At 42.0% G+C, this 24,064-nt stretch overlaps 1 protein-coding gene across 1 annotated transcript; it reads right to left on the bottom strand.

The window, feature by feature from the left end:
* Positions 1 to 96: 96 nt before the first annotated feature.
* On the bottom strand, positions 97 to 23,449 carry atp2c1 (ATPase secretory pathway Ca2+ transporting 1). The gene is made up of 27 exons (XM_077528269.1): positions 23,287 to 23,449; positions 15,586 to 15,690; positions 15,395 to 15,511; positions 13,545 to 13,634; positions 12,858 to 12,893; positions 12,721 to 12,782; positions 11,425 to 11,533; positions 11,191 to 11,346; positions 10,224 to 10,292; positions 10,069 to 10,144; positions 9,928 to 9,994; positions 8,879 to 9,003; positions 8,704 to 8,801; positions 8,232 to 8,327; positions 8,058 to 8,147; positions 6,607 to 6,711; positions 6,067 to 6,223; positions 5,817 to 5,987; positions 5,231 to 5,328; positions 5,091 to 5,141; positions 4,461 to 4,627; positions 4,322 to 4,390; positions 3,775 to 3,891; positions 3,233 to 3,380; positions 3,064 to 3,159; positions 2,122 to 2,263; positions 97 to 1,218 (listed from the first exon to the last, which is right to left on the bottom strand). The coding sequence occupies exons 1-27, from the start codon at positions 23,308 to 23,310 to the stop codon at positions 1,097 to 1,099; spliced, it is 2,763 nt and encodes a 920-aa protein (XP_077384395.1). The 5' UTR covers positions 23,311 to 23,449; the 3' UTR covers positions 97 to 1,096.
* Positions 23,450 to 24,064: the final 615 nt, after the last annotated feature.

Raw genomic sequence — 24,064 nt, 5'->3', positions numbered from 1 at the left:
TTTGACACATTTTTAATGTGATCTTCTCAAATTATGTTTGAGCAATGGCGAAAAAAATGTGTAAAACATCCAATTCACTCAAAACAAATATGCCACTTGAAGCCTTCAACAAACAACAAAAAAAGTTTGCATTTTATTTCCTCTGCACACTTTGAACAAAAATCAGTAGTATTTAAAACAGGAGCCTCCACCAGATGCTTGACAATCCCCTTGATAGGCTTGAAAAAATAATAATAAGCAAACCAACTAAAAATGAAAATGTGGGAACAGAATAGATGCCCTTGACTGGATGTTTGGATTATTTCCATCTACATCTCATCTTTTTTTTTTTTTTTTTTTTTTTTGGGGGGGGGACAAAATACCAAAATAAAGGAGTCCTTTAAAAACAAGTTGATTTTGCATGTGTGGACCTTCAAAGTCAATGTTTGCTCCTCCGCTTGATTGGCCGAGCGGCTTGTTAAAGGGTTGATTGAACGCACCCCTACCTCCCCAAAAAGTCAGTTTGTTACAAGAAAGCCGATTTTCTAAAGAGTTTTGGAAAAGTTTTTGGACCCTGACGACACCCGCGTCTTAGCCGCTACATGCTAACCGTCCGTTAGCCTGCCTGCCGTGACGGTACCACAACTAGTGGACTGAAGGACGCGTGTGGATTTGGAACAGTTTTTCGTGATGGTCCCTCCACCAAACAGCACTTTGCAGTCGTTAAGGGAGCATTCGATTAATCGTTTCAGGAACATTTTATTGACGAAGGAGTGAACGATTGTCAACGCAGTCGCTCATCGTTTTTGTCCGATGAATTCATCCTGCGGTGTGTTGCCAATTGGCGACCACTCGTTTGCTGAAACGATTCATCGAACGCTTTCAGGCAAAATCTCGAGGCCTGAAGCTCGTCACCTGTTCCGACGTCCTCGTCGTTGACGACGTCCTTACGACAGACCTGCTGCGACTCCAAAACGTGCCGACGGCTCAAAAAGTCAACCTCGGCGACGTCGCAGAGAGGAGGAATGCGGCTGGCGGGGGGCGGGGGAGGATCGAGGCGGTGTCGGCCATCTTGTCCTTCTGCTTCTGCGGGTCCCGCCGGGTCCCGGCCTTTGCGTCATACCTGATGGAAGCAGTCGCCGGGCGCCTTCCTGGGCACGCTTCGCCAGCGCTCGGCTCGCTTGATGGCCTCCGACACGACGCACACGGACGACGTCAGCGCCACCAGGAACACGAGATCTGACCGACAACGCAAATTTCATTTTATGGCTGCAATATTCTTACAATCAATTGATTTGGAATCATTCAACACATTCATAGGTGCAAGTTAGTGTTCATTTCGTCAACAAAAATCATTTTGTCAACGCACATTTTTCATCAGACTTAGACTAGACTAAAACCCTCATTAATAATCAATAACTGGGACTAAATCAGTCTGCATTTTCATCAACTAATGAAGACAAGACAAAAATGTCCTTCACTTCATAAAAACTGGACTAAAATTTATGGACATTTTAGTTCATCAACAAAAACAAAATGAAAATGACATTTTGTTAAGATCTTGTCTCTGCTAATCTGTCATGTCTGCGACACTGTCATGAGACACGGCACAAACACATGCGACAGACAGGAAGGAGATTCACCGTGAAAGGTAAAAAAAAAAAAAGTTAGATTTATAGTTGACTAAAAACTGGACAAATAAAATAACATTTTTTGGACTAAAAAACTAAAATGCTCGATTTATAGTTGACTAAAACTAGACAAAAACTTTTTTGGGACTAAAAGGCAAATGTTAGATTTATAGTTGACTAAAACTAGACGAATAAAATATTTTTTGGACTAAAAAAACTAAAATGCTCTATTTATAGTTGACTAAAACTAGACTTTTTTTTTTTTTTTTTTTTTTTTTTTTTTGGCGGGGGGGACTAAAATAAAGACTAAAATGCTCGAGTTATTGTTGACTAAAATTAGACTAAATAAAAATGGGATGAGATTGAATAACTGTGACAAAAACGAAAAAGTGTGACTGAAATTGGACTCAAAGTAAGACTAAATTTCAAAAAGGCAGACAAAATGAACACTAGTGCAAGCTGGATTTTGTAGAACCTTTGCAGAATATTTTTTTAAGCTTGTGTTGCTCACCAGCCAAGCTGAGGCTTTCGGTCTGGAAGATCCTCTGCAGCGGTGGGAAGTAGATGACCAGCAGCTGGCCCATGATGGACGCCAGCACGGCCAGGCAGAAGGTGCGGTTGCTGCACAGGCCCATCTCGTGCACCAGACGCGTCTGCACGCACGCACGATAACACTTTTGTAGGCAAAACATATCCCACAAGTATAATATCAAACATGGAGGCTGCAAAAAATGATCAGTTTAGGCCAAGACTTTTGAGGTAGCAAGGCGGCCATATTGCTCCTCCCAAGAAACCTTTCTCACCATACTATCCAATACATTTACACGATGCAAATTAGAGAACATTTCAGACACTATTTGGAAGAAACAGCATCATTTAGGATGTTTTAAATGTATTAAACATAATCAAGAGGATTTTAGACATTTGACAACTTGCTTTAAATACATGTAGAAATGATATGTTTCATGATCTTTTAGTACAAAGGGACACTTGTATATTCTTTTATTAAATACTTATATCTGTAATTCAACAAAAGAAGCCTCTTCCAAATCTAATATTGGGCTCGAAGGAACTAAGCAAAGAAAAATAGGTCGTCAAAGCAGCACATACATGTCCACTTCTTCTTATTATTATTTTTACTTGTTAAAAATAGTCACCATATACTAACTGCCTACGATCTGTATATATCTCATCTGTTCGTACAGCGTATAGTTGCTACAGTAGTCTGCTGGCAAGGGGGGAGGAGCAAGATGGCCGCCCTGTGACTTCAACAGCTCACATGCACGTATGGGCTATCCAGTCATATATACACAGGTGAGTGAATTGAAGGTGTTGGATTGACTGTGGGGCCTGCAAACGTTTCTTGTGACGGCATCTCAAATTGCGCGCTTGAGCAAAAATGCATCTTCTCGGAATCCATGTCAGTCGCGCGGTCGTTTGTTCGGCGGCTCACCTGCGAGCGCGAGCTGAGCGCGTTGAACATGTCGAAGAAGACGAAGCAGGTGAAGGTCATGGTGGTGTCTCGGGGCGTGATCTCGTTGTCCTGCAGCTGAAAAGGCACAAAAACGCGATGAAGATCAGGGATTGAGGAAGACGGGGAGGGGCGGGTCAAGGGTCGCCACCTCTCTCCAGAAGACGAAGAGCGTCCCGCAGACGATGATGAAGGCCGACACCAGAACTTTGACGATGAGGCCTCGCGTGATGATGCTGTCCGACACGTTGCGAGGAGGCTTCAGGATCACCGCCCGGTCCACCGGCTCCACCCCCAGACTGAACGCACGCACGCACAGTGACAACAGAATAACATACGCTACACACTTGCTAGTTGCTAATGCTACGCAAGCAAAATGGTGCATTCAGGGTACTTTCACAGCGTCGGAAACTTCAGTTTTTTTGCAAACGTTTTAAGGGGGAAATCGGCCATTTGGCCGATAGTTTTGGCCAATGTTTGAATGCCAATGAGCGGCTGATTATAATCGGTGGCCGATTAATCGGTTGGGCCCTACTTGACAATGATTTGGCTTTCAAGACAGAATCGAAATTGAAAAAGAAATTAAAAAAAAAGTGAGGGTGTCAAATTAGGGTTTGAAGCCTGGACAAAGATTTCAGCGTTTGCAGCCATTGTCGGTTTGGGTTCAAAGGTCGTTTAGTGAGCTCGCGTCACCTTTGCGCGGGCGGCCCGTCCATGATGATGTTGATCCACAGGATCTGCATGGCGTTCAGCGGGTTGGGGAAGTTCATCAGCGTCGCCAAGGAGATGAGCGTCAGCGCCGCAATGCTCCTGTAGGGGGCGGAACAAGACGTCATGCAAACGTGCTACAAAAATGGCCATTTTTCACTCCCGCGCGTTCGTAGAGTTTAATTTTGGCTCCATCAATATTTCTGTGAGTATGTTATTTTGGCGAGTGTTGGCTTGCACTACATTACTGAAACGGATGTTTAAATTGTGTTTTGAATTTCAATGTGACATAAGTTACTAGACGCTAGTTAGCATAGTATTTCGATGGTAGCACCCATGTAAACTAGCATTATCCTAACGGCTAAAAACAATCCCGTTTTTAGCTAGTTTCTAAGCACGAGTGAAGACGGTAATGGACGATTGAGGGGGCACCACAAGGTCGAAACGACGTAGGTGGCCTAACAACGTACTTGACAACTTCCTGTTTTACAATTTTTTTTCTTTTTCTTTTTGGAAGGCGGCGATGACTCACGTGCTGAGTTGAAAGCGCACAAAGTTCTTGATGTTGTTGTAGATGGCTTTGCCTTCCTCGATGGCGGACCTGCAAAAGCAAACGCGTGTGAGCAACACTGGCGATTCCTCGGCAACCGTTCGCTCGCTCGTCGTCTCACATGATGGTGTTGAAGTCGTCGTCCACCAGGATCATGTCGGCGGCCTCCTTGCACACATCGGTTCCGGTGCGGCCCATGGCCACCCCGATGTCGGCCGCCTTCAGCGCCACCGCGTCGTTCACGCCGTCGCCCGTCATGGCCACCACCGCACCCATGTTCTGCAGCGACTGCCACGACACGCAACGCTTACATCTCGTTTCACATTTGGGTCTTGGTGTCATGGTTGTCATCATTTTGGAACTTTTAATTTTTGTTAGTTTTGATTTCGTTTTGAGTTTAGTTTTTTTAAATTGAGTTAGTTTTAAGGTTTAGTTATTTAATAAATGCTTAATTTTAGTTTTAGGGATCTAACGATATCAAAACATCACGATATGTCCTTATTCCGGTTAATATAAAAATAAATTGACTTCAAATCACATTTAAAATCATCCACAAAGGCTCATGCATTCAATTCATTACCAAAGACGAAAACAAAGGACATTTTTGCGATCATTTTAGTTAGATTTCTAAACATAACATGTAGTTTCAGTTAGTTTTCATTTTTAAAAAGTATTTTCGTTTTTATTTTATTTCATTAACCACATTTTTTTAATTGTATTTTTTTCGTGACTTTGTTTTGTGTGTGTTCACCTTGACGATCTTGAGCTTGTGTCTGGGGCTGGCCCTGTAGAAGACGGAGACCTGCGCACATGCAAACCAAAAGACGTGCTCAGTGGCGCCACTCTTACCTTGCGTCTGCGTCAGGTATTACATGTGGGTGGGCGTCTTACCCGGGGGACGATTTGTGAGAGCTGCTGCAGGTCCAGACGGTCCACCTCCTCTCCCGACAAACATTCGCCTCCTTTGGACCACAGGCCCAGACGACTGGCTGCGCACGCACGCACACAAACAGCAAGGTGAGAAGGTCACGTTCACCAAGCCAACGTGTCACTGGTTCCAAATGCACTCGTTTTCCCCTCTCAATCTGATACCCAAAACGGTGGCAGTGTTTGCTTTTGTTTTGTTCTGAGCCAGTGTGAGCGCGGCATACACACGCACATGCGCGTGCACGTGAACAATACATGCAATAAATGCAAGTGCACAGTTGTTGAAGACGTTTCAACTTCAGTCCAAAAGACTTCTCCACTTCCTATTTTGCACAAGCAGCGCTTCAATTTGCATATCAAGAAGAAAGACAGAATGAAAATAGAATTAAAGAAAACGGAAAAAAAGAAAAAGAAAAATAGAATTAAAGAAAAAAATAGAATTAAAGAAAAAGAAAAATAGAATTAAAGAAAAAAATAGAATTAAAGAAAAAAAAAACACCAGCGTTGGATTGCGACGCAGGACGTCACCTGATTGCTTTTGAAAACTGACCTATGGAGGCGGCCGTCTCCTGCGAGTCTCCAGTGATCATCTTGATGGCGACGCCCGAGGCGATGAGCGTGCCCACTGCCTCTTTCACGCCCGACCTGGGCGGGTCGATGATGCCCACCAGTCCCAGGAAGGTCAACGTTCCCATTTGGTAGCCCGAAGCAAACGCCAGCACTGACAAAAGAGACAGACGCAGCAGGTAAGGTCAGGTGAACTGGCCCGCCCACGGGAAGTCGTCTGTCGTCGTGTGCACCTCGCAGGCCGGAGGCGCCCATGTAGCTAATGTGCTGCTGGTAGAGATCCACCTGCTGCTGGCTGAGAGGAAAGGCGCTCCCTCGGCTGTTGTACGAGCTGCAGAAGCCGATCACCTGCTCGTACGCGCCCTTCACAAACAGCACACCCGCCTTGTCCTGAAACCACGCACACACGCACGCCACATCAGTCACACAAATGCCGGCCGGCTACCACAGAAAAGCCGCTGCTGATGACATCCAACAAAGGTGCAACAATAGCAAAAGATTCATACACAAAAAAAAAAGATGACAAGCTCTTGGCCAGCAGTCAGCAACATTAAACGGTCAAAAACTGGTTTGGCTGTCACCCAAAGGGAGGAAAAAAACAAACATTGAAATATGGCTGACAAAGGCATGTTTTTTCTGGACATTCAAAATATCAGTTTTGAAGCTGTTGTACGAGCCTCAAAAGGCTTCACACATCTTTTGTGCGAGCGACACATGTTGACGTGTTTCCCATTGGCGGAGCTTCGTTATCGGCGGTCGGCGGCGTGACGCACCTGCTGCGTGCGGTGAAGGCAGCGCACCGCCATCCACTTCTTGTCGGAGGTGAAGGGAATCTCCTCCAGACGCACGTACTCCTGCTGAACGCCTTCCAAGCCCATCTGAACACCAACACAAACATCAAGAAGTGGAGATGGTCATGGGCTAGCTTGCGGATGGATGGCAAGCGACGCAAAAAAAAAAAAAATCACTTCTCATTTCACTGACATTTTGTTGCGATTCGGAGGTCAACAATGAACCAACGAGTCCCAAAGGTAGGAGGGGCCAATTCATCAAAATCCTTGTGCTCTTGCTACATTGCAAACTTTTTCTTTTTTTTCCGTGAGCTATTACATTTGTTTCTCTTTCATTGTCAGGGCCACACTTTTGTTTGTCGAAGGCTAAATTCTAATTTTAAGTTAAGTAATATTTGGATAAAGGTGATTTAAGGTCATTCTGACAAAAGGATATTATTTACATTTTATTTCGGACCTATTTGATTGTCTTGAGGCGGAGGGACGTGTGTGCTACACAGCAGTAATGTGGTCGGGCAATATGGAGTAAAGTCAAAACAGTTTTTTTAACCTCCTCATCCTCCTCCTAGATTCTTGAATGACTCCTCTTTCGTCATTTCATTTTTGTGAGCGTCATTTTTTAATTTTGTCCCGCTGATTTATTTTTGACTCGAGTAAACAAAAAACCAAGACGAGCATATGCGTTTCTTTTCCTCGACGAAGCTGCGGATACTGATGAGAAAATGAGTGTTTATACAATATATATATATTTTTAACAAAGTTATGTTTTTAAATGAGTTTGTATTGTGCCAAAGACCTGAAAAACATTTTTGGTTTGCGGGCAAAAATGTGAAATATGAGCACTGTATGGTGCCAACGGACTCCACGACCAATGAGCAGCAATTTGGCAAATGGATCCTTCATTTAATAATTTAAAAAAAAAAAAAAAGGGCCTTCAAGCTGTATAAACACAAAAAGACAAAAAGGCACAATCCTCACTTGAAGAGCGAGATTATATATATTACATATTAGGTAAAAAAAAAAGAAAAAAAAAAGGAACATTTCTGCCTCTTACAGAGCATCTCCTCCTGTGTCTGAAGAATGTATCTGTATACTGCCCCCAGGTGGCTAAAATGAGCAGCACAATGTCCACTAAAATGAAGGCAAAAAAGGTTGTATTTCTTCTTCTATTAAATATGTCATTACTGTATGTATGTATTATTATTATTATTATTATTTATTTATTTTTTTTAAAGAGTGCTATTTCTCATGAGCAAAAATGAGTCTTTAGTTATGAGGGTTCTCACACAATCAATTCAAGTCACATTTGTATCTTGTGTGGTAATCCTTCATTCAATGACGACGGGATTGTGAGTGAGCGTTGTCAGCTCCCGTGTATGAAAAGGATGGATTTTTTTTTTGGTGTCTATTGGGCCGACGCCGCGTGGTCCTACCTTCATGGCGAGGGCCATGAGCGCGCCTTCCGTGGGCCGGCCCAGCAGAGTCCCGTTCCTGATCACCGAGTCGTTGCACACGCAGCCCACCTGCACGCGCAGCACAAGTTCACAGCCAATCAGATATCACCCATTTTCATTTACATTTTTTGTATGATCGAGTCAGGGACTGACCTCCACAATCTTGCTGAGGGACGAGTGAGAAAAGCCGTGGACAATTTCTCCGTCGGCTAAAACCTCTCCGCTGCCGTTGTAGCCCACGCCCGTCACCTGGGCCGCAACACACACACAAAAAAAATAAATAAAATTAAATTAAAAAGAAAAAAAAAAAATCGCCATCGCCGTCAGCAACAGCAAGGAAAAAATAAAAAATCTGAGATTCACTGGGGCACATATTTTACTAGGGATGGGAACCTCTGGGTATATCACGACTCACGATACGATATGCAATACAAGGCTCACGATAACGATTATCTCACAATATGACAATACCGCGATTATCGATATATTGATTAGGTCATAAATCCACGATAAAACTACTCAACACATAAATGATGTTTTTTTCAATGAGAAAATCGTAGGAAAGCAAAAGTGGAAGATGCTTGGGAGCAGGTGGAGGAACAAAAGCAGAGACGTTCCAGCGCACCTCGGCGTGGATTCCGTCCGACGTGAACATCTGCGTGACGGTCATCTCGTTTTTGGTCAGCGTTCCCGTCTTGTCCGAGCAGATGACGTTGCAGCAGCCTGGCGACGCGCACACATACATACGAGTTCACACGTGTTGTTGAGGCGCGTGGACGCGTTTTTTTACGTGGACGTACTGAGTGTCTCAACGATGGGAAGCTTCTTGACGATGGCTCTCTTCTTGACCATGCGCATGACGCCCAGGGCCAGCGTCACCGTCACCACGATGGGGAGACCCTCGGGAATGGCCGCCACGGCCAGACTGCGGGGGAGAGCGCGCACGTCCTTAGCTTTCATTTGGCAATGGCGGTTAGGCGGGCATTTGCCGCAACGAGACCGCGTTACCAGATGCCTAGTTGTTGACTTTTTCCCCCAAACACCACAATTCCTCGCATGGATGCAAATTAAAGAGAATATTGGTGCAAAAAATACAAAATCTGCAGTTTTGTTTTTGTGTTTTTTTTTGTTTTGTTTTTAGAAGCGACCTCTAGCATTTGTGAGGTGATCATGCCAAGCGGCAAACTAACACCTTAGCGCCAATTTGCAAAAGTTGCCCGCTAAATTGTGTAGCAGCAAGCAAAAAATAAAAAATAAATAAAAAATAAATAAATAAAAAGTCTGTGTTGCATTCAAGGCCCGTTCAGACTAGGAATTTACATAACCCGCAAACCACTCGCAAGGTTTGTTAATTTACTTGTTACAATATTGACCTTTATTTATAAAAGGCGCTTTTTAACTTAGCGTTATGTTTTAGCTTTGTGTTTACATGCTCCTCCCTTTTTTTTTCTCTTTTTTTTTTTAAGCAGGACTTTATAGCAGTCAAGTTGCGTGCACTAAGACATTCGCCTTTTTGAATACACTATTTGAAAACAGAACTGTGACTTTTGGTGCTTTATAATTCATATTCATTCATGTGTTCATTTCCACAAACAAACATGTAGCCTTACTAGCCTAGTATTTATTCAATACTACTCTAATTTCATTTCTATTTCATATTAACAAAAAAAAAATCGTAATCAAATCGAAACATTTATATAATTTTAGAATGAATGATATTCAATTGATATTCAATTTTTGCAAGATTGCCCACCCCTACAGTGTCCATTCGTCCTTGTCTTCGGCTTCCCTATAAAAGAAGCGAAAGGTGGGTGTGGCCTCTCTATGGTATGAAACGAGGTGCGGCTACCTGACGCCGATGGTGAACATGTCCATGATCCTCTTGCCCTGCAGCCAGCCCACCAGCATGATCACGCCTGCAGGAAGCACACGTGGCAAGGTGAAGACACGGTGGCACGCGCACACACGGGGCGACTGACCAATGACTGACCGATGATGCCGAAGGAGTAGAGCGAGAGCTGCTTTCCCAGCAGGTCCATGCTCTTCTGCAGTGGCGTCTTGGGAGCCTGCCGGACGCACACAAACCATACCGGAAGTCAGCGAGCAGCTGGGACGCGCCGGCGATCCCGAGAGACGACGACGCACCTCCTCCGCCTGCATCATCTTGAAGACCTCGCCGAACTCCGAGTTCTCTCCCGTTCCGATGACGATCCCCTGCCAAGCGTCATGACAACAAAAGATGCGTTATCTCCACGGTGATTACAGTTTGGCAATTTGCATTTCACTTTGTTTTATTTTTTAAATTCAGTTAGTTTTAATTAGTTTTCATGGTGCTTCTGTTACTTTTTTATTTTAGTTATTTAATAAATGCTTCGTTTTGGTTTTAGTTTTATTTATTTTTTAAATGTGTATGACTTGTGCACAATACTTAAAAAACAGCATAGGAGTGACGTCATCTGAAGTAGCTTTTCTATTGGTTGCTGCTTGATGACATCACTTTTGTGTGACAAACCTTCAAATGCCCTTATTCCGCTTCATATCAAAATAAATCGACTTCACATCACATTTCAAATCATCCCCTAAGGCTCAAACATTAAATTAATTTCCAAAGATGAAAACAAAGGACATTTTTGCCATCATTATTTTTTAGTTTTGTAAGCATAAAATGTAATTTTCGTTTTTTAAAAAGCATTTTTCTTTTTATTTTATTTTGTTAATGAAATTGCTTTTTGAATTTTAAAATGTAGTTTCAGTTAGTTTTCATTTTTTTAAATGCGTATTCATTTTTATTTTACTTCCTTAACAAAATTGGTTTTTGAATTTTAGTTTTTTCATTTTAATTTGAATAAATGAAAAATACAAAATAATTTGAAGTTCTTTTGCTAGTTTTAATTTTGCTGCTTTTGTTGATGTTTTACATTTTTGTTGCAGTACCGGTATGATGGTCTCTCTTTTATGCAGGTATCGTATTGAAGTCCAAATTTTGGTTATTGTGACAACACTATCAAGTGTCAATCATACACGTGACGTGACACATACGTAATTAACATGTTTCATGCTTTCCTGGTGTGATGACGAGAGCATCAGTCTATCTGTCCGTCCGTTTGCGTACCTTGGCTTTGCCGCATCGGACCAGCGTGCCCATGAAGGCGATGTTGGCGCGGGAAGCCATGTCGGTGTTGTTGGCGGGCGGCTGGTGCGCCGTCGACTTGGAGCACGGCGCCGTTTCCCCCGTCAGACTGGACTCGTCCACCGACAGGTCGCTGGCCTATGCGGTGGTAGGATTGCCAGCGGCGGGTCAGTGGGCCCAACGACGTCGAAGGCACGCTAGCTAGCTATCGCTCACCTCGAAAAGGCGCAGGTCAGCCGGCACGCGCTCTCCCACCGCCAGGCACACCGTGTCTCCCGGGACCAGCTCCCTGGCCAGCAGGTGCTGCAGCTCACCTTGACGGATGCTGAAAGCGGCAAATCCACATGCGTGCGCGTCAACAATCTGGCTGCAGCGCTCGCCCGCCACATCAAAGGATGTATCGATAAGTGCAATATCTAGATAACGCGATATTAAAACTGCCACAATATCGTCGTCGTCATGTTCACAATATGGGGCGACGTTTGCTATAAAGCAGTCAGCACATTTGTAGTTTTTTTTTTTTTTTTTTTGTGTGGCAGTTTTCCCTACCATCCTCCTCCAAGTCGCTTCGTGCCAGTAAAAATGATACAGACCCCCTCACACCAGAGCAAAAGGTACCATTCAACTAGTTTCAAGTCCATGTTTAGTCAGAAAAGTTATGAAAATAATTTATTCAGGTTGAAAAGTTCCCGAGTGCTACTTTAAAGAACAATTCCAGGCAAATGTTTTTCTTTGCAACAATAAGGTGGAAGGTCCCCAACGAGTCTCGACATCATATTTTCACTTGGACATGTTTTCATGCGTCCCTCATGCACGTGGGCGAGGAAAGACAGCAGCCGCCTGCTTTTTGCTGTTTGGGAACGAAAGACAACTATTTATGGTCCAAGTTGGAGGCACACCCCAAGCCACAAATGGCATCATCGTTCTTTTGGAATGCATAATGCCGGTCCATCAAAATGGCTTGCAGACCGGGCAAAGACAAGCCACTTGATCCATTTCTCTCAGTTTGTTCTTCTGGAACTTTTGCACGTGGGACATCAATATTGTCGATAACTTGGTACCTCCTCATTTTTTTTGACATATATTTATTTGATTATTTGTATCAGGGACAGTACATATTCATCAACATTTCCGTAAATATGCCCGAATTAGCCAAAAGGCTATTTTTTTCATCTGCAGTCCCAAATATATCCATATACTGCCCCAGGTGGACATTTCGGTAAAGTTTAATGGCAATTTTGGAAATGTTCCATAGAAATTTATGGACAACTTTTTTTTTTAAATTCTTTTTTAATTCCTATTTTAATTAATTCCTTTTTTTAAATTAAGGCCCGTTTCTGTCAGAATGATGCGTCAATATTAGTCCTGCCTGCTCTATTTCTGTCCCCCTATTAACTCGTGGCCGCTGTCGAGGTCAATCAATCGTCTGCATGTTTCGAGGGAGCCATTCCCAACACGGCTGAACTTATTCCACAATTTGCAACGCCAACAACAAGGACGAGGAGGACGTACCAGTGACATTGCGGCGGGACCAGTTTTCCCAGCTCTTCCAGAGACTTCTCCGAGCGATACTCCTGCTCGATAAAAAGCAAGAGCGGACGTCAATTTTCCCCACCGTGCGTGCGCTTGCTTGACATCTCGCGACTCACCTGGACGAAAGCCACCGTCACCACGATGATGATGGCCTGTTGGGAGACGCGGACATCGCCGTCAGCGCTAGCCACTCATTTATATGCATATATATGACTGGATAGCTGAGAGGCCAAGACTTCTGAGGTCACAAGGCCGCCATATTGCTCCTTCCAAGTGGCGTTAATTTCATCAACAAAAACTAAAAAATAATTACGCCCAACACACATTTTTCCCCGGACTAAAACTAGACTAGACTAAAACCCTCATTAATAAACAATAACTACGACTAAATGAGTAGGCATTTCACATGAAAGAATTATAACTAATTAAAAAAAAAAAATTGCCTCTGCCAAATCCAATATTGGGGTCTAAGGACGGAGTGATAAAATAAAAAGGTCTTCAAAGCAGCACATAGCGTCCACTTGTTCATTTTTTATTTTAAAAAACGTTAAAAAATCGTGAGCACCCCGGCACAAACCCCCACCCCGCCTCCGGTCTTATATGAACTGCATATGAGCTGTATGTCTCATCTGTATGTATAGTTGATACAGTGCCAAAAGTCTGCAGGCGAGGTGGGAGTAGCAAGATGGCCGCCCTGTGACTTCAACGGCTCGCACTGGCGCGCACGGGCTATGGGCTCTCCAGTCATTTGTACAGGTGAGTGGCTTACGCTAACAGTGTGAAAGTGAGATGCGGCGTCGTACCACGGTGATGCTGAAGGCGTCGTCAAACTGCCGCATGAGGACGCTGATGACGGCGGAGGCCAGCAGCAGCAGGATCAGCGGATCTTTGAACTGGGGGAGGTTCATCACGCATGCACAACTTCATTACTGGACATTGTGTGTACATGTGTATTTGTGCGCAATATTAAAAAAAAAAAAAAAACAGCATGGGAGTGACGCATCTTTTGGTGCTTTTCTATTGGCTGCTGCTAGATGACATCACTTTCAAACGTCCTTATTCCAGTTAATATCAAAATAAATCAACACAAAAATCACTTTTCAAATCATCCCCAAAGGCTCATGCATTCAATTAATTACCAATGACGAAAACTAAGGACATTTTTGCTCTCATCAGTTAGTTTTAGTTAGTTTTGTAAGCATAAAATGTAGTTTCAGTTAGTTTTCCTTTTTATTTTATTTTGTTAATGAAATTGCTTTTTGAATTTTAGTTTTTTCGTTAGTTTTAGTTAACTCAAATAACCTGGATGCAGGCCGGCAACTAGTCCGTTATTCTGATGAATATTGCCTTTGTGGAAAACAAGTGGAGTCGCCGTTTTTAGGAGGCGGCCATTTTGCCACGGTGAGCCGTGATTGGTCGTTACCTGAGCAACTCTGATATCATCTTGCGTTGAGTGGCAAATTGACGTGATGTTTGAAATAAGACTGGAAAGCGGAAATAATTTTCTTTTCTGTGATGGCAAAATCTGATTTGTGAAATACGACTGACTGATAGACTCATCGTCTATACGCACGTACAAGAAACTGATCAGGGAATCAGGAATTGGATTTGGAATCAACTGACTCATCAGAGGCCCAAATCGCGAGAAAGGAATTTGGAGTCGTGGGAAATCCACATGAGGGCAAACGCTGTGACGAAGCGCTCGCCATGGCAACGCGGCACTTTTATGACAGAAGGCAGAGGTCAAGGGTCAACCAGCGGCTTCCTCTGACAGGATATGATGACAATAAAAACCATAAAGAATTCCAATAAAGTGCTTGAGGCTCCTGTGTGGGTGGAGATTTTGCCAGTGGAAACAAATATGTGGAGTGAAGGTCAAAGGGCAACAATGTTTACAAGGCACCAACCAACTTGTTGACTTTGGATGGCGAGCGGGCGCCGAGCCAAGCGGATACGTTACGCTACCTGCGTTTGACGGAAATTCCTTATTATTAAACCAACATGACTTACACACAACATTTTTTTTCCTCTCCTCACCAGCGAGGATGGATGACTTGCAGCCTGACGGAAAGTAACACATTCGCTAAAACAATTGATCGTGTCTGTTCACAAATATCTTAAAAGGACAAGAAATTAATACAGATAAATAATTGGAAGTTAAATGTTGTCGAAAAACAAGTGCACAGGAATCAAGAGAAACAAACACGAATAACGATCTTGTATTTTTGTATATACAGTGTTTTCCCTCTCTGTTTCACAGATTTTTTACAGCGTGCTTTTTTTTTTTTTTTTTTTTTTTTTTTTTTCTTTTTTTTTTGGTCTTTGCGCGCCCGTTATCTTTCGAACCCTAATGTCCGAAAGGGGGCATGCATGCGGGCGGGCATCCGCGGATTCGTCTCAACAAGACCTTTCCAACCGTGTCTGTCCCATCGCTCCACAACATTGCATTTCCACAGATAGAAAATATATACTGTGTATATACTGTATATACATTCAAAACATGTACTTCTAATGAAAAAAAAGAAAAGAAAAAAAAAGACTAAACTAAACTAACTGCTTTTTTCTTTCTGATCTTGTTAATATTTGTCAACTGTAAACATTTTTGCAGTGTTTGCCATGTGAAAGGAAGCCGTCCCCGTTTGGTTTGGCGTACCTGCGAGATGTACTTCCTCCATAGCGGCTCGTCCTCGCCGATGTCAAACTCGTTCCAGCCGTGGTAGATCCTGCGTCGGGACACCTCGTCCTCGCTCAGCCCGGACTGAAGGTTGGCCTGCACATATGCAACGTATGCAACGTTCGTTCACACGCCGCCAACGTGACCGACGCAAAACGGGCGCTCCTTACCTGCAGGGCGCACGCCACCTCGTTGACGGGCAGCTCGCTGGCTTTCTTGGAGCTCAGCACGGGAACCATCATGTCGTCGTCAACGTCGCTGCGCTCGGCATCAAGCTGGAAAACAAAAACACGATGACATCATCGTCGCCACGCGTGTGGAACACTCATCATTTCGTCCACAGAAAATTTCCCTCATTTTCATCATGAAAATGAAAGGAAAACAAATTCCAAGCCATTCGCTGAGACAAAAATTGACTCAACTCAACTTTATAAAGCGCTTTGAGAACAGGCATTGCTGTACACAAACTGCTGTACAGAAAAATAAATATCGGTTGTGCAGTAAAGAATAAGGTAACAAAACAAGAACAAAGCAAACATTTTGAAGTGCGTATACAAGTTTTGAACGCGGGTGGGAGAAAAGAACCACTCAGAAAATGTTCAGGTTCACGCCACTTCATGTAATTCAATTTCCTTTCAGTCATTTTATTTACGGTATTTTTTCTGCAGCTGTAAGATTAATCTCGAATCGGCGCAAATGTCGAACTTTGTCGAACTGCTTTGGCTCACGAACAGTTTGGCCAAACGAGGACGAAACGCTGCGTGAAAGCCAGGAAATTGACAAAAAATTAGGGCTAAACGATTATGGAAAATAATCGAATTGCAATTTTTTTCCCCAAAAAATGACGATTGCGATATCAAGTGAAATTATTTTTTTCAAGGTCCTTTTCAACGATTTTTTTTACCCAACAAAAGGTTAATTATAATAAACAATATCAGAGCTATTATGTATTATTACAGGATCTTAAGATGAAGGCAAATGAAGCCTTTTAATATCAGTTTTTGTTTCTACTAGTTACAATTTACCACTCGACATATCCAACTTTTCATGTTGCATGAAACATGACATGTAAACCCTGTATTTATAAATAAATTCAGTATACATACTAAAAAAAAAAAAAAAGTCACTTCAGTCACTAAACTCACACATGCTAAAGTGTAGGCAAAGTAAAAAAATACCTGCTTATATGATGTAACATCTCCAATTTCATTTCAAAAACGTCAAGCGTTCTGTCTTGTGCGTGGGTCGCGGGTGGGCTAGTTTCCTATGGTCTGGACAGCCCGTGAAGGCAACACAGGATTTGTTTTGGTAAGCTAAGCGCGTTCGGAGCTGTTGTGTTCTCTGACGTGGCTGCGGGCGACAGAAAGAGGTAAAGGGTTGTTGTTTGTTCGCCGCTTGGCCTATTCACTTCACCAACGAATCCAAATAAACAAATGCTCGTGACCGCTCCAATTTGCGTGAGTGGAGGAAACTCCAGGAGTTTGGAGTCTTACGTGGAAGAACTTCTCAAGCGTTTTCATGAGGACGTGAAGGCGAGGTGACGGGAACAAACAAAGCAAGTTTACCGTACGCAAGCTCCGTGACTGTCAAGTTTGTCAACCCTCGCAAAACCTTAAGGCTATTTCTCACCCACCGTCAATTCAAGTAAACATGCTCCGCCCGACACGCGCACACATGTCCTACATGCAAATACACACACACACACACACACGTCCATCAGGTTACTATTATATATATATATATATATATATATATATATATATATATATATATATATATATATATATATATATATATATATATATATATATATATATATATATATATATATATATATATATATATATACTTATTAGAGGTGGGAATCTTGGGGCACCTCACGATTCGATTGCGATTACGATTCAGAGGCTACGATTCGATTATAAAACGATTATTGATTTCCCCCCAGGCAGCAGAAAAAAACCAATGTATTTTGGTGCTTTTAATGTTTCGTACATTAGTTACAAAAATAGTACAAACGTCCCCTCAGGCCTAAATAAACTACTATTTCAGTATCAAGTTAACAGTTCAAAACAGTAAATAAAATACTCAAGTCCTCATTCTGTAACAACAGCTTTTAAGTATATTCAGTCTTCAACAGAATAAAACATAGCATTGAGCAAAAATATATTATTTTTATCCACTCAAAAGTGCACTGAGATATAAATGAAAGACAATGTGAACTACTACTTCAATACAAATGCCTAAAAAAAAAAAAAAGTGCTTTCCTGCTTTTTAAATTGTGTAAAGATGAACATGTAAACATTAAAGTTTCTCAGAGGTACAAAAAAAAAAAACCCTCAAGTGCTTTTCTGCTTTTTAACTTGTGTAAACATGAACGTGTAAACATTAAAGGGATCGTTCGGCTTTTTTAACATGAATCTCAATTTGATCCTCACCTCCCGTGTGTGCGATCAGCACTGACTTCTTTCTGACAGCGTTCGGTGACACGCGTTCATGTTCGACGTTGGACGAGAGGAAAATAGTCCAGCAAGCTGGCTGGGGTCTCGGAAATAAAGCGTTTTTCTTCTAAAAAAAAACTATTTGTTTTCAAAAGCGTGATACATTTCCACCACAATACTCTTTTTCTGAATAAAGTCAGACGCCATTACCGCCAGCCACTACTTTTCTGTTCGTTCGTTCGTATCACTGCGCGGCGCCCTTTAGAACGCTAACCGACGCACTGCAGCCAGCTAGCTGATACTTCCGCCTGAAGTTGTTTGCCTTTTCGGAGCAGGTCTGATCTCACGAAGAGGTGGGTTGGTCAGCTCAGCCATGCTTGTTGTTGTTTTGAATGTCGAGGCGTGAGTTGTGGATGTGTACTCTCGGTCCGTCCCATTAAGCGTCCCGAAGACCGCGCGCGCTACTGCGTTTCAGTTCCGCGTACTTTTCGCTCCGGTCCACTTTTAGTTTCGGTTCCCTTGGCATATTTATATAATCGGAATTTGGACTTTTGTGAATCGTTCTCGATTGTTCCACGGCCGAATCGTGAATAATCTAAGAATCGGAAATTTTGCACACCTCTAATACTTATATACAGATTGATGATACAAAATCCAACAGTGAACTGGATGAAAAAGTTTCTGTGAAAGACATTTGCAAGTACAACATGTTTAAAAAAAAAAAAAAAAAGTTGAAAGAAAGTGACAGCAATCAGAAGGCGCTGTGGGCGGGGCCATCGCGTGCTGGAGACAGCAGATGGCTTCTCCTGCTTGACGGTTTGGCGGCACGCTGGACTCACTCCATCCCAGCGGACTTTGGTTGGGATAGCGAGAGGCGAGGCGGACCACACCCTCAACTTCATTTCACTTGACTTGATTCAAAGTACGAAAGTACAGAATTACGTCGTATTTATTTCTTTCTTCGACAAATTGTGATGACGTAAAAATCGGCTCATTAAAAGGCCCGTTTTTTTGTTGTTGTTGTTTTTTGATTGATGCCGGACTCCAAATGAACCCAAAAATCATCCGATTTCAAAGTTGAAGGCACCGTCGATCACTACCCTGTATATATGACTGGATAGCCGACAGCCAATACGCGCAAGTTCAAGCCGTTGAAGTCAGGGCGGCCATCTTGTTACTCACACCTCACAAGCAGACTACTGTATCAACTATACACTATACGTACAGATGAGACATTTAGTTAGTAGAAGGCCGGAGGTGGGGTTTGTGCCGCGGTACTCACTATTTTTTTCACAAGTAAAAAAATAAATAAATAAAAAATAAACAAGTGGATGGTATGTGCTGCTTTGAAGACACCCTTTTCCTTTTATCGCTCAGTTCTTTAGGCCCTAATCTTAGATTTGGCAGAGCCATCTTTTGGGAGGAGCAATATGGCCGCCTCGCCACCTCAAAAGTCTTTGCCTATGGGCTATCCTGTCAGTGGGTCAAACGGTTAGCAATTGCATGCAAAGCACCTCAACCGATTCCGAGAATTTGACGAATGGGCCGATGTATCGACATTTTTATTGTGACAGATATTTTGAAAGTGTTTTGAGCGAGCAAGGTGTGCGTTTTTACTCGGGTGGCAGGAGGCGGCAACGCCGCGAAAACAGAGCAAACGCCCGAGGGCGGGCGGTTGTGTGTGTGTGACGGGCGTTCACCGCTGGCTGGCGACGTCCAAACAATCCCGTCGAACCAGTCGCACAAATGCTTTGGCAGCTCGTCACTTTTTGGGACACACAATGGAGACGTTTGTGTCGCTCGTAACCTCAGTTGGCTTTTGTTGTTCTTGTTGCTTTGTTTTGTTTTTTATTGTTTCGACGTCAGCAGCTAATGACACTTTCAAGATGAAGAAGAAAAAGTAAAAAGTCTTCAGCTCTGGTGGGAATCGGCCATTTCAAATTACAGTTGCATCAACAACTTCAATTCATGATCAAGTTAATTGTGACTCTTTTGAAAATCGATTCATAGGTTAGAGAACTACTTTTAACTTGTTCAAAACATTTAAATCCTCAGAATTGTTTCTCAACAGGAAATCTTTGATTTGTCCAAGAAAGAATGGCATTGGGGTCGGGGATAAATGAATACGGTTAGTTTTTCTGGTCTAAAAAAAAAGTTACTGAAATGATTTCAAGTCGTTTGGAATTGGGATGGGATTGTTAGAAATAAATCCATTTCATCCTTGAATTGAATCTATCGTTTAACCCAATCACACGTGAAATTAATTATTAATAGGAGTGTTTGATACCACTGTTGTTCACACTGATACCAGTACGAGTACACAGCCCTTCAGAGTAGTCACAATACAGCTAGCACGTGCCGATTCCATTCATACTTTTGATGCATAAATTTCCCTCCCCAAAAAACAACGATAGATCATTTTAGAGAAAGACTTATACATCCCTAGATAGCAGTTTTCCTTAAAAAAAAAAATATATATATATATATATATATATATATATATATATATATATATATATTAGAGGTGGGAATCTTGGGGCACCTCACGATTCGATTGCGATTACGATTCAGAGGCTACGATTCGATTATAAAACGATTATTGATTTCCCCCCCAGGCAGCAGAAAAAAAACAATGTATTTTTGTGCTTTTAATGTTTCGTACATTAGTTACAAAAATAGTACAAAAGTCCTCTCAGGCCTACATAAACTACTATTTCAGTATCAAGTTAACAGTTCAAAACAGTAAATAAAATACTCAAGTCCTCATTCTGTAACAACAGCTTTTAAGTATATTCAGTCTTCAACAGAATAAAACATAGCATTGAGCAAAAATATATTATTTTTATCCACTCAAAAGTGCATTGAGGTATAAATGAAAGACAATGTGAACTACTACTTCAATACAAATGCCTAAAAAAAAAAAAAAGTGCTTTCCTGCTTTTTAAGTTGTGTAAAGATGAACATGTAAACATTAAAGTTTCTCAGAGGTACAAAAAAAAAAAAACCCTCAAGTGCTTTTCTGCTTTTTAACTTGTGTAAACATGAACGTGTAAACATTAATGGGATCGTTCGGCTTTTTTAACATGAATCTCAATTTGATCCTCACCTCCCGTGTGTGCGATCAGCACTGACTTCTTTCTGACAGCGTTCGGTGACACGCGTTCTGGTTCGACGTTGGACGAGAAGAAAATAAAAAAGAAAATAGTCCAGCAAGCTGGCTGGGGTCTCGGAAATAAAGCGTTTTTCTTCTAAAAACTATTTGTTTTCAAAAGCGTGATACATTTCCATCACAATACTCTTTTCTGAATAAAGTCAGACGCCATTACCGCCAGCCACTACTTTTCTGTTCGTTCGTTCGCATCACTGCGCGGCGCCCTGTAGAACGCTAACCGACGCACTGCAGCCAGCTAGCTGATACTTCCGCCTCAAGTTGTTTGGCTTTTCGGAGCAGGTCTGATCTGACGAAGAGGTGGGTTGGTCAGCTCAGCCATGCTTGTTGTTGTTTTGAATCTCGAGGCGTGAGTTGTGGATGTGTACTCTCGGTCCGTCCCAAAAAGCGTCCCGAAGACCGCGCGCGCTACTGCGTTTCAGTTCCGCGTACTTTTCGCTCGTTTCGCTTCCCTTGGCATATTTATATAATCGGAATTTGGACGTTTGTGAATCGTTCTCGATTGTTCCACGGCCGAATCGTGAATAATCTAAGAATCGGAAATTTTGCACACCTCTAATATATATATATATATATATATATATATATATAAAAAATTATTTTTTTTTAATCGCATAAAATGAATGGTAATTTTCTCTCATTTCGAGTTCCTGATGGTAAAAGATAGGGGTGTTAAGAAGAATCGATTCAGCAATATATGGCGATATTTCAGCGCGCAATTCTTGTATTGATTCAATATGCAGCCGAATCAATATTTAAACATCAATTTTTAATGGAAATGTTCAATAAAGAGTCTTACTTAGGGTTCACACTTTAAGCATGGAAGAATGTCATATTCATGAAATATTAAAGAGATACTTCACTTATGTCGCCCATTATAGCAATAAAAAGTGAATATTTATTCTATAATTAATTTGATACTTTAATTATTTTTCATCACAAGGACTCAGGTAACCAATCACACAGTTCACCTGTTTTTTAGGTTTGGTCATGTGACATTCACAAGCTGAGCTGTGATTGGTTACCTGAGCCCTGAGCACATTGTGATGTCATTTTCAGTTGACAGCAAGTTGCAAAATGTGTTTTTAAGAGTCCCAATTGTACAGAAAAATAATGAATATATCAAATGTATTATAGGCAAAAATTGACTGCCTAAAATGGCTAAATAAGTCAAGTATCCCTGTAAGCCTTCATATTTGATTTTAATGCTATTGAAACATGAAACATATTGCAACCTGTTTAATACAGTGTTGAAGTTTCAGTTAGTGTGCATGTACAAGTTTACGGCTTAGTATTTCCTAAGTTTGAGTTTTTGTTTTTAAATCGCAATAATCAATTTATAGGTTCGTATTTGGGATTAATTGATATCAAATCAAATTGTGACCTATGAATCATGATACAGATCAAATCGCCAATACGAGGCAATTCACACACCTAGTAAAACGGTATCGGCCGCCGCTGCAAATATCAATAGATCCGATATCTTGGAATAAGGCCAAGTAATGGCCCAATATCGATACTTGATATCGGTGCTTGCCCATCCCAAATGATGACACCTCTAGTTTAATTTATTTAGAACAAGTTCTGGTTCCGATTAGGGAACAGTGAATTATTCCAAAATCGCTCACTATACAAGGTTTGTGTGTGCGTGTGTGTACTTTTTAGTTAAATGGAAATGTCTCCGCTAATGTTTAGTTGGTAGTTTTATCAACAAAAGTAATACGTCATCCATCAGGCAAAGTACAAGCTGTGGGACAACTCGGCGTTACGGACAAATAAACAAGACTTGTGGTGTATGTTCATAACTTAATTCCAGACAGCAAATAAAAGCAAATAGGGGAGAGTGGTGAAAATAAGGATGGTGGTTAGCTGTAGTGACCGAAAAAAAAAAGCAAAGAAGGTCTCCCTGTGAGCCGGCGAGCTCGCATAATCAGCACGCCACCTGCCTACCTGACCAACCTACCTGCCTACCCGCTGTCGTCACTTCAACGCCCAGCTGACTGGGAGCAAACCTTCCGCTACCCGAGCAAATCAGCGCTTTTGTGGGGGGCGACGAACACACTCGCATCGTCCCCCTTGGCGGTCGGCCGTTAGCAACATGCTAACAGCGGGAAGCTAACGAGCCATCCTTCCGCCTTCCTTGCGCCCCGGCCGGATACGCTCGTCAGCTTGCCCGTCTGCCTGCAAGCGCTTCGCCCAAATTGCTCCAACGAACTCCAGTCAACAAACAGCGAAAGCCGGAGACACAAGTTGTGACTCACCAGAAGCTCGCGTTTCTTTAACATCTTCCGTCAAATGGCACCGCGGCGGCGCGGAGCCTTCGAGCGAGCTCGGATGCCACTCTGCGCGTCCACCATGTCACACTATGGTGTGGAAAATATGGATGCGCTTAACTTCCGGACACGCTTTCAAAACAAGAACGACAACTTCCGCTCTTCCGCATTTCATTTGCTGGCGTAGTGTTTGGCTTCAATGCAAGAATAAGATCTGTCTCTTTGCAAAATCGTTAAGGTTTATAGATCAGAAATATGCCCATGCTTTTGATTTTTTTTTTAAATTACTTTTATTTAATTTAAAATATTTATGGGATCCTTTTCTTTTTTTGACAATTTGTAACAACGCCTCTTGTTCTTTGTTTTTTAAGTGTATATTTCTTTTAAGCTTTCTGTAATCAACTTGTGACATTATGTGGTGCTTAATTTGTTTGTATTGTATTTGATGTCGATTCTGTCGAGGAAAAAAAAAAACGTTGCAAAAAAAAAAATGGTTTCAATGAATAACTTGCTTCTCTATCCTATCCTCACTATCCACTTTTAAAACCCGTCTAAAAAAAAAGTGTATTGATTCTTTGGCTTGTTACTCAGCATGAGAACTAGCATATGTTTTTAGTGTTTTGTGGTGTCTGCCATATTTTGTTATTAATTTATTTAGAATTATTTTATTGACTACAAATGTTTTTACTTTATTTTAAATGTACGCGAGCTGAGCTGGACATCTCCTTTTTATAGTTTTCATTTGTATTTTTTCTTCTCCATTGTT

This window comes from Festucalex cinctus, chromosome 7 (genome assembly GCF_051991245.1).
Source record: "Festucalex cinctus isolate MCC-2025b chromosome 7, RoL_Fcin_1.0, whole genome shotgun sequence".
Lineage (NCBI taxonomy): Eukaryota > Metazoa > Chordata > Actinopteri > Syngnathiformes > Syngnathidae > Festucalex > Festucalex cinctus.
The sequence above is the reverse complement of the archived record's forward strand: the minus strand, read 5'-3'. Positions and strand labels throughout refer to the sequence as shown.

Bases quoted from the DNA above. Each gene is read 5' to 3' on its own strand.
- atp2c1 (XM_077528269.1), bottom strand. From the start codon at position 23,310: ATGTTAAAGAAACGCGAGCTTCTG. The intron at 13,635-15,394 runs GTACGCCAAACC...AACCTCCCCCAG, and splicing joins GGAGGAAGTACATCTCGCAG to TTCAAAGATCCGCTGATCCT. The intron at 2,264-3,063 runs GTGAGCCGCCGA...GCGTGCGTGCAG, and splicing joins CGCTCAGCTCGCGCTCGCAG to ACGCGTCTGGTGCACGAGAT.